Source organism: Pongo abelii, chromosome 11 (genome assembly GCF_028885655.2).
Source record: "Pongo abelii isolate AG06213 chromosome 11, NHGRI_mPonAbe1-v2.0_pri, whole genome shotgun sequence".
Taxonomy (NCBI): Eukaryota; Metazoa; Chordata; class Mammalia; order Primates; family Hominidae; genus Pongo; species Pongo abelii.
In genome coordinates this window covers 81,086,284-81,097,895 of record NC_071996.2, presented here as the reverse complement: position 1 = coordinate 81,097,895, position 11,612 = coordinate 81,086,284, and the positions used below count along the sequence as shown (strand labels likewise).

Sequence of the window (11,612 nt, the reverse complement as noted above, 5' to 3'; positions counted from 1 at the left end):
TAGGGATTCTTAGTCGGCCTAGGAAATCCAGCTAGTCCTGTCTCTCAGTCTCCACTCTCAACAGGAAAACCCAAGTGCTGTTGGGGAGGTTGGTCAATGACCACTCTAACTGCTTCCTGCTGAATTGGGGCGTATGAGGGGTTTTGCAGTTGAGATTTCCTTGGGAGGGGTGCCTTCAATGTCATTAACATCAGAGCATGGGCTAGCAGACCGGTCCAGGGGTCTGCGGTGGATCTTAGTCATGGACTGCATCTGAGGCTCCATTTGAAGAACCATTTGTAGTTTTACAGTTTCAATTCGCCCTGGAGGTCCCTTCGTGGTTGCCAAAATGTTACCGGGGGTCCTTGCTCCCAGAGCTCCCAAGAAGGTGGTGGGCCACTTCCAAAATGGCAGCAGGCCACTTCCAAGATGGTGGCAAGCCCCATGTTCTCTGACCTGGGGTTCTTGGCCTCACGGATTCCAAGGAATGGAATCTTGAGCCATGCACTGAGTGTTATAGCTCTATTAGAAGTCATGGGTCACAGAAAAGAACTGTGGAACCCAGTGACTAGTGTTCAGCTCGATTAGGGTGAACCCAGGCACTTAGCCGTGCAGGAACAATGGCAAGCCTTTAGCCCGATCAGGAGCGGCAATGGGCGCCTCACTGGATCAGGAGCACAGCGGACACCCTGCCAGATTCGGAGGGATGGGAGTCAGCGGCAGGTCTGCCATGGCAGCAAATAGCAGCGGTGGATGGCGAGCAAAAGCTCAGCTCGAGCCTTAACAAACATGGACCAGAAGAGTGCAGTTGCAAGATTTAAGAGCGTGAAATAGAGTGAAAACAGAGCTCCCATTCAAGGAGGGACCCAAAGGGGGTTGCCTTGAGTTCCAGAATTTTAACATTTTATTCATTTTATAATTATTTTAATAAAGGTAAATAGTAATTTAGGTTGTTTGTGTATGAAAAATTCAGATTTCTCAACAGAGTAGATTAAAAAGATCTTTCAGAATTGAATATGTTAAATGTTTTAAACATTTTCAAAGAAACAGATTTGTCTTATCTGTCTTGACTTCACAATGACCATACTGTGTTTTATGAAGACAAAACTCGTGAGCATATCCACATCATAGAATGGCAGCCCATTACTACTATCAGTCACCTTGTTAACTGTATACACAAAACCCCATGTTGAGTTCAGTGTGCTTTTAATTTGATACTGCAATTAAACATTTAGGATTGCATTAAATTATTAACACATTTTTCTCATTTTACCAGACCAAAGGCAATAGTTGAAACACCATAAAGTTGCTACTTGTGCAGTCTTGTCATCCTTACACATTGAATTGAAAGTTGATTGAAAATAAAATTGGTATTTAGAAAAATCTCTTAATTATATAAAAAGTTATCTAGGCCAGGCACGGTGGCTCACGCCTGTAATCCCAGCACTTTGGGAGGCCAAGGAAAGTGGATCACAAGGTCAGGAGTTCAAGACCAACCTGGCCAAGATGGTAAAACTCCGTCTCTACTAAAAATACAAAAAATTAGCCAGGCATGGTGGCGGGCGCCAGTAATTCCAGCTACTCGGGAGACTGAGGCAGAGAATTGCTTGAACCCAGGAGGCAGAGGTTGCAGTGAGCCGAGATCATGCCACTGTACTCCAGCCTGGGCAACACAGCAAGGCTCTGTCTCAAAAAAAAAAAAAAAAAAAAGTGAACTAAAATGATAGACTACATCCCAAAAATGATTCTAAAGTGACTGGCAAGATTCATAATTTCTATTCTGAATTTTATATGTAAATCTTTTTTGATATAAACAATGTTATTAATTTTCATGACAACTTAAGAAATAGACACTACTGTCATCATCGCTACTTTATAGATAGGGAATATGATACCCAGACAGGTAATTTCTTTTTGCTTTTCTCATTTTAATTTAACTCATCAAAGCAAACCTAGATAATTTAGGGAAGGTTTGTGGCACAACTGCACCTAAAACACCAACACGGTGTGTTCATTTTTCATTTTATTTCATCCTCTTGTGCCAAATATCAAAACAAGGAACTGCATGAAGTCTCACATACTTCTGACCATCAACAGAACACTGAAAGCACCCATAAACTGTCTCCCTTTTGAAGTTCCCCATTCCACAGAGTATGCAAGGCCCTTTGGGAATGCTGTGATTAAGTAAGTTAACTCGGATATGGGTCCCTTCTTTGAGTGAAATATCAGTCATGCTGAGAGGTTTGTCATAGTAGTCAGAAAAAAGATCATCCAAGTAAAGCTGTGAACGAGAAATGACATCCATCACTCTTCTATCTAAAAGGACAAAAACAGAAAAGAAATGTGTTAGAAATGAAAATGAAAAATACATAATGCAAATAGCATTAATAAATATGTGAATCCACTAGTCATGAAATAATTTGGCTTTTTTTTTTTTTTTTTTTTTTTTTGAGACAGGGTCTGTCTCTGTCACCCAAGCTGGAGGGCAGTGGCACAATCTCCATTTACTACAACCTCTGCCTCCCAGGCTCAAGTGATCCTCCTACCTCAGCCTCTCAAGTAGCTGGGACTACAGGTGCACACCACCGCAACCAACTACTTTTTTTTCTTTTGTATTCTTTGTACAGATGGGGTTTTCTCACATTGCCCAAGCTGGTTTCAAACTTCTGAGTGCTAGCAATCTGCCTGCCCTGGCCTCCCAAAGTGCTGGGATTATAGGCATGAGCCACTGTACCAGCCAGGCTTTTAAATTTAAAGTTTTCCTTAACAGATGGGATTACTGAATAGAAAACCTCATGTGTTAAGCCAGGAAAGAAAAAAAAAAAGACATTCACAGTACTCTTCAATGGACATACTTCTTTCAAATAGGATATTTCTCAACCTGTACAGCAGTGCAAATGTTGCCGTTTCTTCCCTTTCAAATCCTCCTTTTGACACTGAAGTGACACAAAGGTCTACAAAAAAAAATTGTTAGAAGATGTTATAACTTGAATAATTCATATTTTACTGTTTGATGGGGTGATGAATTCTAGTACAAACCATTCATTGTATTTTTTTTTTAAGTTAACTTTTACATACTTTTGGAAAAGGTAACGTTCACATGGTAGAAAATTCATACAAAAAGGAGATACAGTGACAAATAGGTCTCTGGCCCACCCTGTATCCAGCCACAGTCTTCTACCTCAGGGCATCAGGGGCACCCATTGTTTAAGTTTCTTATGTTTGCTTCCAGAAATACTCCATGTATTTTATAAGCATAAAGAAAGATGTATATATACATGTATGTGTATAAAATTATTTATGCCCAAATAGTTACATATTATACTCGGCTCTTTAAAAATATCTATTAAAAGTATTATATTCTTATTGGCTTCATAGTATTCTCTTGCAAGGATGCACCATTATTTAGTCTCCTTAATGTTGTTTCCAATCTCTTGTTATTGAGGACTGAATATACTTGCACTCATATCATTTCATATATGTGTAAATATATCTGTAGGATAAATTCCTAGAAGTGGAAGTCCAAATTATATATATTTTTTAAATTCTTGTGGATATATCAGTCCATTTACATTCCTCCCAACCATCAATAAAACTGTAAAAACCTAAAGTTATCCAATTAGAATTTACTTAATAAGACCTAGTATTTGGAAGCATAATAGGGTGACTACAGTCAAATAATGTAACTGTACAGTTTTTTCTCCATCTTAGACTGAGAATTTGTACATTTTTAAATAACTAAAAGAGTATAATTGGATTGTTTGTAACACAAAGGATAAATGCTTGAGGGGATGGATACCCCATTTTCCATGATGTGATTATTATGCACTGTATGCCCATATCAAAATACCTCATGTATCCCATACATAAATATATATATAATCTACTATATAGCCATAAAAATTAAAAATATTTTTTAAAAAAACAATTTACTTAACATGTAGTTTTGTTTTGTTTCTGGACTCCCTATTCCCTCCTCCTACAAAATTGCAGAAATGAACAAAAACAGGTCTAAAAAATTTGTAAATTACCATGCCTAGGGGCTGCCTTTCCTGATCCCTTGGGCTACACCTGGACTTGCTCCAGTTGGCCAACAGACCTTAAAGACCTGTGAAATGTAGAGACCTAAAGTGAGCTGCACTTTGGTATTATACAAGGTGACAATTTTGGAGGAAGTATTTTTACTTTTTAAAATTATTTTTTAGGAAGAGTGCAAGGGGAAGCTGGCTGTACGATAAGTAAAACTGAAGTAAGAAAAGCTGTCTTTACATGCCCCAGTTTGGACATCCTAACACTTCAGGCATCCTACTACCTACCTACTCCTCTGTTTGCCACCATCAAAAACTACCTATAAAAAGGTCATTTATTATCTCCCCATGTAAGCTAAGGAATACTTTGTCAGTAGATGGCATTTTAGCTCTTATTTATAATTTTAAATGGGGTAGTGGAGAGTTTACAACCTTCACCAAGAAGCAGAAAAGCGGAATGGGGAAGCAGGGAACGGAGGGCCTTTCTCAGCTATTTTGCCCAAGCATAAGATTGACAGTGCTGAGAGCATCTTCTATAATTGTTAGATACGAGAAATGAGAGAAAAGAGAGAGAGAGAGCACATGCCCTATTGAATGCTCCTTAAAAATATAATCATTTGTATTTCATGCAGACCCTTAACTCACCAAAGGCACCATCCAGGTATATGAAGAGTTCAAAAACACTGAAAGCTATGGTTGTATGTGCTGGGAAAACAATAGCTTTGTCCCTTCCCTTGGGATTCTGTTCATCCATAAAGTGAAACTACATTGAATAAATAACATAATTAAGGATCATAACATGTAAGGATAGCTTTTTGGAGAAATGAAACATTTCCTATAATCCTACCAAAGACAAAACAAAAAATTCCCAAGTAAAGAATTATTCTGCTTGAATTAAACCATTTTTTATAGCAGAGATCCAATTGGTCAAACACAAACTCCTGGTCTATATTAGGAAATACCTCTGCACTTTTCACTTACTTTGGTATTACAGCCCATGATTAGTGCTACCACAACCATAATGCTCTGGAGTAGAAGCCTTTTTTTTTCCAACAGGAAATCTTAGAAAGCAGTGCCATAGTTAGTTTTCAGCCTAGCCTGTCTACCATTCCAAAGCCCTCCAGAGCTTTTAGTAGCTTTCTAAAGCAATCGCCAACAATCAAGTAAATGTTTCAGTTTGTGCCTCAAAAATGATCCAATGTTAATTAGAATTTGACAGGCAGCTGAATATATGAAAATAACTTTTATTTGCAAAGACTTGAAAAGATTATCCTTGAACCCTGTCTTTCTAACAATTGGTTTTAATCCAATCAAGTCATTATTAGATGTCACTGAATGACAAAGATAAACAATATCATAATTGAGCTGAAAATTAAACACAGATACTTTTCTAATTTTTTTTCAGAGACAGGGTCTCTCTCTGTCACCCAGGCTGGAGAACAGTGGCACAATCATAGCTTACTGTAACCTTGAACTCCTGGCCACTCCTGCATCCTAAGGTGTCCCCGCTAAGTCCTGAGCTCTAACCTGCAAACTGCTGGTTGGACACGAAGCCCATGGTCGTCAGCTGAGCCTGTGGCCCCGGGCCCCTAGTTGGGTGGCTGCTGGCCCCAGAGAAGTCCGAAGGCAAAGGGGTGGTTTGGAGAAGAGGCTGCTACATCTTCCCCAGCACAATAGTGGTGGGAGGGACCACGGCTTTTCAAAGGCTCCCAAATTCTAAAAGACAATGACCCAAACCCCGCAGGCAGCCCCCTGCCTCAGCCTTCCAAGTAGCTGGGACTATAGGCGTGTGCCACCACACCCAGCTAATTCTTTTATTTTTTGTAGAGACAAGGTTTCATTATTTTGCTCAGGTTGGTCTTGAACTCCTGGTCCCAAGCTGTCTTCCTATCTCAGTCTTCCTAAGCACTGGGATTACAGGCATGATCCACTGCGCCTTGCCGCTAATATTTTTTAAAGGATTTAACTAACCTTGAATAAAGCATGTATGGCCATTGATAATATTAACTTTGAAAAACTATTTGAATATAAAAATATAAATTCAGGCCGGGCGCAGTGGCTCACACCTGTAATCCCAGCACTCTGGGAGGCCGAGGCCGGTGGATCACGAGGTCAGGAGATCGAGACCATCCTGGATAACACCGCCAGGCATGGTGGCAGGTGCCTCTAGTCCCAGCTACTCGGGAGGCTGAGGCAGGAGAATGACGTGAACCCGGGAGGCGGAGTTTGCAGTGAGCCAAGATCGCGCCACTGCACTCCAGCCTGGGGGACAGAGCGAGACTCCGTCTCAAAAAAAAAATCTATAAATTCAGCTTTAAAAAATTCAAAGTGTAAAAACTCTATCACTTAAACAAATCAATTCAACTTAAGCACTCAACTTTTATTCTTAAAACAGCACTTAAATAGTAATATGAGGGACTCCAGTATGCATGTAATTTCACAAGGATTACTGTTTTTGCATTATGTTACACATTTTTTTTTTTTGGTTGGGGTTTTTGTTTTGTTTTTTTGAGACGGAGTCTCACTCTGCCACCCAGGTTGGAGTGCAATGGCACAATCTCAGCTCACTGCAACCTCCACCTCCCGGGTTCAAGCGATTCTTGTGCCTCAGCTTCCTGAGTGGCTTGGGATTACAGGGGTACACCACCACACCTGGCTAATTTTTGTATTTTCAGTAGAGATGGGGTTTCTCTGTGTTGCCCAACTTGATCTCCAACTCCTGACTGCAAGTGATCCGCCTGCCTCGGCCTCCCAAAAATGCCAGGATTACAGGCGTGAGCCACTGTGCCCGGCCAAAAAGTGTATCACCTAAAAATAAAATCAATTCAACTCACTCAATTTTTATTCTTAAAACAACACTTAAATAGTAATTTGAGGGACTCCAATATGCACGTAATTTTACAAGGATTACTGTTTTTGCATTATATTACAATGTTTAGAATCCCAAGATTTCTTGTTTTTTTTTTCATATTCTAGAACAGACATTGCTGTGCAAAATCCTATACAACTGCAGCTCTTTCATCAGAACATTTCACAAAATACACAAGTCTGACTAGAAATTCAATACTTAAAAAATTCCCATGGCAACACTTTAGTTAGTAAGAGAATCCCAACGAGTGTGGCTTACCCGCATTGCTTCCCCTCGAATTCCAGCATGCACGGACAGTGAGCACTGTCGTGTGGTTCGGATGCTCTCCATGACCACACACAATACTGCCTTTCTGCTGCTCCTTGACTGACGTATCAAGCTGTGGTCAAAGTTAATTTTTCTAAAATAAAGAAGATACATTCACAAGACTCTATAACATCTAATTACACATAAGCGAGTACATTTTTTGCTATAATGTGTTATTCATTCATAATTCACCTAATAGTAAATCAAGGCAATCCTAACAGTCAGAAAATATACCCAAAAGAAATGTAATAATTTGTCTTTCCTCTCTATTTTCTTAAAACATGCTTATGCAGAATGTTTCACTCTGTCTGTTGAAAGTCTGTTGAAGGGGACTCTATTTGTTGCAGACAGAGTGCTGTATTATTTAAATCTAATAATTTAGCAAATGTGTGTAGAGCCAAAGTAATTTTGTGGAACAATTAAAAGTTTTGTTTAGGCCAAGCGGTTTTTTTTTTTTTTTTTTAGCTGGGCAAATCATTTTAATGTGTAACAGTAAGCCAACTGGGGAGGACAAGACCCCAAGCCCCAGCCTTTCTCCTGATGCCCTGGGACCTGTGTGCCTGGGCCAGTCCCATGCCTGCCCCAAGCCCTGAGGCCCCCAAGTCCCAGAGAAGAGTGGGAAAGAAAGTTGGGTGGTTGCAGCTCAGCCCCAAGAGTTCAGGGAGGGAAAAACAGGGGCTAGTTGAATTTAGCCTTGGAAAAATCCATCTCCGGATGCTGATCCATGAACTTCTTCAGAATCTCCTGTTTCTTCTGTTCGTCTGAGGTTGGCAGTCCCACGGACTTCTGTCACTGGTCATAGATCATCTTTTCCACCATGATGTGAGTCTCACTGTCCAGGTATGACAGCTTGGAATTCTCAGGGTTAATCTTCTTGGTATTGATCTCAGGGTCACTGGACACCAAGCGGCTCCACCACTCCAACGTATTGATCTTCTCCAGATGCACAGTCACCACCTTGCCGTCCTCAATGAGCCACGAGCTCTCCTCCGCCTTCACTTCGTTGTAGAACTCCCCATCGATGATCGCTGGCTGCCTCTTGAGCCCCACCTGGAGGTGCTGCCACTGGATGTCCACCACTACGTCCTTCCCTTTCAGCTGGAAGTTCACACGGAAAGGGATCGCCAGGTCTAGCTAAGACAGGGTCTTGGTCCAGCGGTAATCAGGCAAGTCTGCCCTGTTGCCTAGGTTGGGCTTCAGTTTTCCTTTGTCCTTCTCATCTTTCTCCTCCTCATCTTCCTCAGTCTCCTGCTTCCCTGGGGAGTCAAGGCTGCCATTCTTGAGCTGGGCCTCATGATTCTCTGGTCAATCTCTAACTGCAGCCTCTCTGCCTCTTCATCAGTTAGCTCCTTGATCTGGGGCCCTGAGGTCTCTGACTTAAGCCAAGTGATTTTTGATATCTATCCTAATTCAAAGTTTGGATATACTACTAATGTATTTCAAACATATCTAGCAAATTACACTAGTAAAATACAACATCAATGTTTTAAGCATTCTTTGTAATGAAGTTTATATAGCTAAAGTATTTAATGAAAACACTGAAATGTATTAGGATTATTATACTGACCGTGTAGTAATTTCTTTGAGTAATGTTGATACTTCCACTTCATGTTTGGTTACTATACCAAATGAAGCTTTCACTGCAATGGAATCTGATCCAGCAACGTTAATCCCAACGTCATTTACAATATGGTTACCTCGCCTTCCATAGAGTGAAACATCTGATTCATCTTCATAATTCAGTAATTGATAAGATGAAATACCTTTATAAGAAGAAACCCAGTATTTTTTAAACATCTTTATCTCATGTAGATTATATATAGTAATATGTTAATTTACAATTGAAGACTCCATTACCCAAATGTTAGAGAAAGGCAACATGACTCACCAAGATTTAAAGTAGTAATTCAATTAATCTTACAACAAAAAGAAACACATAACCAGAATTCTTAAAAGGAACTCAAATTTTCTATTCAGCCAACAGAACTTCTTAAGCATCAAGATCCACTGGGCAATTAAAAGAAAAAATAAGCGTTTATAAGCAGTAACTCATTAAAATATCAGCTTATTATATAACCTACCCTTCAAATACATTTCAGTTTACCAATTGTAATAATTGAATTGTAAAAAATAAATACAAATTATTTTCATCTCATTTGACCATATAACACAGGTAAGCCCAAATAATATCCCATTTTATAGATGAAGAAATATGTCATATTCTAAGTTGATTTGGTTAAAACAATTTATAAAATAATTGATAGATTTGAAAATTATTTGACCAATAAGAGATTTGATATTATACAAACTTTTGGCGTTGTTAATCTTAATAATGTTATTATACTACCATCATAATAAAAGTTGCTTTAATCATTGAAAATGTGTATCACTAATGTAAGTAGCATATATGACCTATGTTTAGGTTGCCAATAATACAGATGAATGAGTTGGCACTCCCAAACATTTAAACTTACCAGCTGAAATTTCTCTGTCTCCTAGGAGAATATCTTTCAGTGTAAAAGGTGTTGAAGTAAATTTATATCTAGGAAACAGAAAGCATCGCTTCTTTTTTACCACCAGACTTAGAGGTTGATATTTGTCAGCTTCACTGAGGCTTGGAACAGGAACTAATCTCCCTCCATCTCCAACTTGCTTGACAAAGCTCTTGGTAGCAGCAGCAAACATATTAAAATCAAAATGTCATCAACTGCAACCCCCAGATAAATCCATTTTTAAAGAGGAAAATCAGGCACAAAATTAAGCATTGCTTGTTTTTAAATATAATTATACATCTTAAAAATACAAAGCATGGTTTCACCAAGTAGTTTACCACTGTATAATTCACTGCCTCCACTCATGTGCTCAGGTAATGAATTATAGATCGACGGTGTAAAATGATATGCTAAGAGCATGTTTAATTTGGAATGGCAGGCTATAGCACTAAAATATACACAGAAAACTAATAACGTAAAAATATGACCAATGTCTATGATAAGGATCACAGTAGATAGTGATTCGCCACTGGCAATGGGCCAATTTTAAGGGACGCATATAGCGCTGTGGGAAGCAATGCAATTTAGGCACTAACGATAGTCCCGGATACAATCTACAGTGGACCTAGTCCAAAGGGAATTCCTTCACAAGTCCACTACTGGAATTTTGGCAACACCAAAGTGCTGTTTTGAATCCTCATGGCATACTGTTCATTGATTGAGCATTTCATTCATTTTCCATCTTATATGCTTACAAAACTGTGTTTAATATTAAATATGAATTCACAGATATAAACAATTATATGCAGATCTTTATTTAAAAAATAAAGCCACATTACATATAAGTAACTATATAAACTATTACCTAGTGGTTTCTTACTCTGAAGTTGGGCACGCACACTCTATCTCTTTGAAATGGAGTCCTGCTGCATCTTTTTGTTTCATTATTATCCCAGCTACTCAACCTTTAACAAGAGCTATATAAAGTTCTGGCCTGTTTTTAAGTAATTTTGTGGCAAAAAATGAATTTTACCTGAGTGCTGAAATGTTTTGCCGTAGGTGTTACGCGGAGTTCATATATTTTGAAATAGTGACTATGTAGCCCTTCCAATAAGATATCCATTAAAACAGTAGTGGATAGTAATCTATATACATACATATATAGACGGAGAGGAAGAGAGAATAGGCTCTAATTAAAGCATCAGATGATATAATTTGATTAGATTCTGAATATCTTTCACTTGTTTTCAAGCATCCAGGGCTCACATGCTATCAAAACAACAAATCGCTTTTTTTTTTTTTTGAGACGGAGTTTGACTCTGTAGCCCAGGCTGGAGTGCAGTGGCGCGATCTCGGCTCACTGCAACATCTGCCTCCCGGGTTCAAGCGATTCTCCTGGTTTAGCCTTCCGAGTAGCTGGGATTACGGGCGCATGCCACCACGCCCGGCTAATTTTTGTATTTTTAGTAGAGACAGGGTTTCACCACGTTGGCCAGGCTGGTCTCGAACTCCTTACTTCAGGCGATCGGCCTGCCTTGGCCTCCTAAAGTGCTGGGATTACAGGCGTGAGCCACCGCGCCCGGCCATAAATCACTTTTAATAATATCCTTTCGTACGAATAGCATTGTGCAAGCAATCTTCCATAACACCGAGTAAGCACAGGGGGGCATTTCTGCTAGTGCCTAGCAAGCCCCTGGAGAAGCGACACATCTAATGGCCCACCAAAGGTGCTGCATCCCAGGCAAACGCCATTACAACCGACTACACAGGTCCCCGGAAAGGCCTTCGTTTACTCCTAACGTGTTTCGCTGGGATGCACTGACCCAGCGTTCCATCTCGCGACGAAAGCCCAGAAGACAAAGGAGCCCGACTGGCGGGAGAGGAGGGGGTGTTTGGACGTCCCCGCGTGTTCCTAAACACAGGGCTCGGGGACCCGAA

General features: G+C 39.8%; 1 protein-coding gene across 7 annotated transcripts; it reads right to left on the bottom strand.

Moving 5' to 3' along the window:
- Positions 1-1,984: 1,984 nt before the first annotated feature.
- PJVK (pejvakin) lies at positions 1,985-11,354 on the bottom strand. 7 transcript variants are annotated; one of them, XM_063712899.1, is made up of 8 exons: positions 10,708-11,199; positions 9,657-9,724; positions 9,071-9,189; positions 8,750-8,945; positions 7,135-7,276; positions 4,653-4,770; positions 2,835-2,933; positions 1,985-2,295 (listed from the first exon to the last, which is right to left on the bottom strand). In XM_063712899.1, the coding sequence occupies exons 5-8, from the start codon at positions 7,204-7,206 to the stop codon at positions 2,003-2,005; spliced, it is 582 nt and encodes a 193-aa protein (XP_063568969.1). In that variant the 5' UTR covers positions 7,207-7,276; positions 8,750-8,945; positions 9,071-9,189; positions 9,657-9,724; positions 10,708-11,199; the 3' UTR covers positions 1,985-2,002. The 7 variants fall into 7 exon arrangements, with proteins under 7 accessions (XP_063568969.1, XP_024098999.1, XP_054405529.1 ...); XM_024243231.3 differs by lacking the exon at positions 9,071-9,189 and having other exon boundaries at positions 9,657-9,846; positions 10,708-11,354; XM_054549554.2 differs by lacking the exon at positions 9,071-9,189.
- Between the last annotated feature and the right edge of the window lie 258 nt (positions 11,355-11,612).

Coding starts and splice junctions, on each gene's coding strand:
- PJVK (XM_024243231.3), bottom strand. CDS start 10,833: ATGTATGTATATAGATTACTATCCACTACTGTTTTAATGGATATCTTA. Junction 4,771..7,134: donor TTCGAGGGGAAGCAATGCGG/GTAAGCCACACT, acceptor TATTCAATGTAG/TTTCACTTTATGGATGAACA. Junction 2,296..2,834: donor AAATATCCTATTTGAAAGAA/GTATGTCCATTG, acceptor TTGTCCTTTTAG/ATAGAAGAGTGATGGATGTC.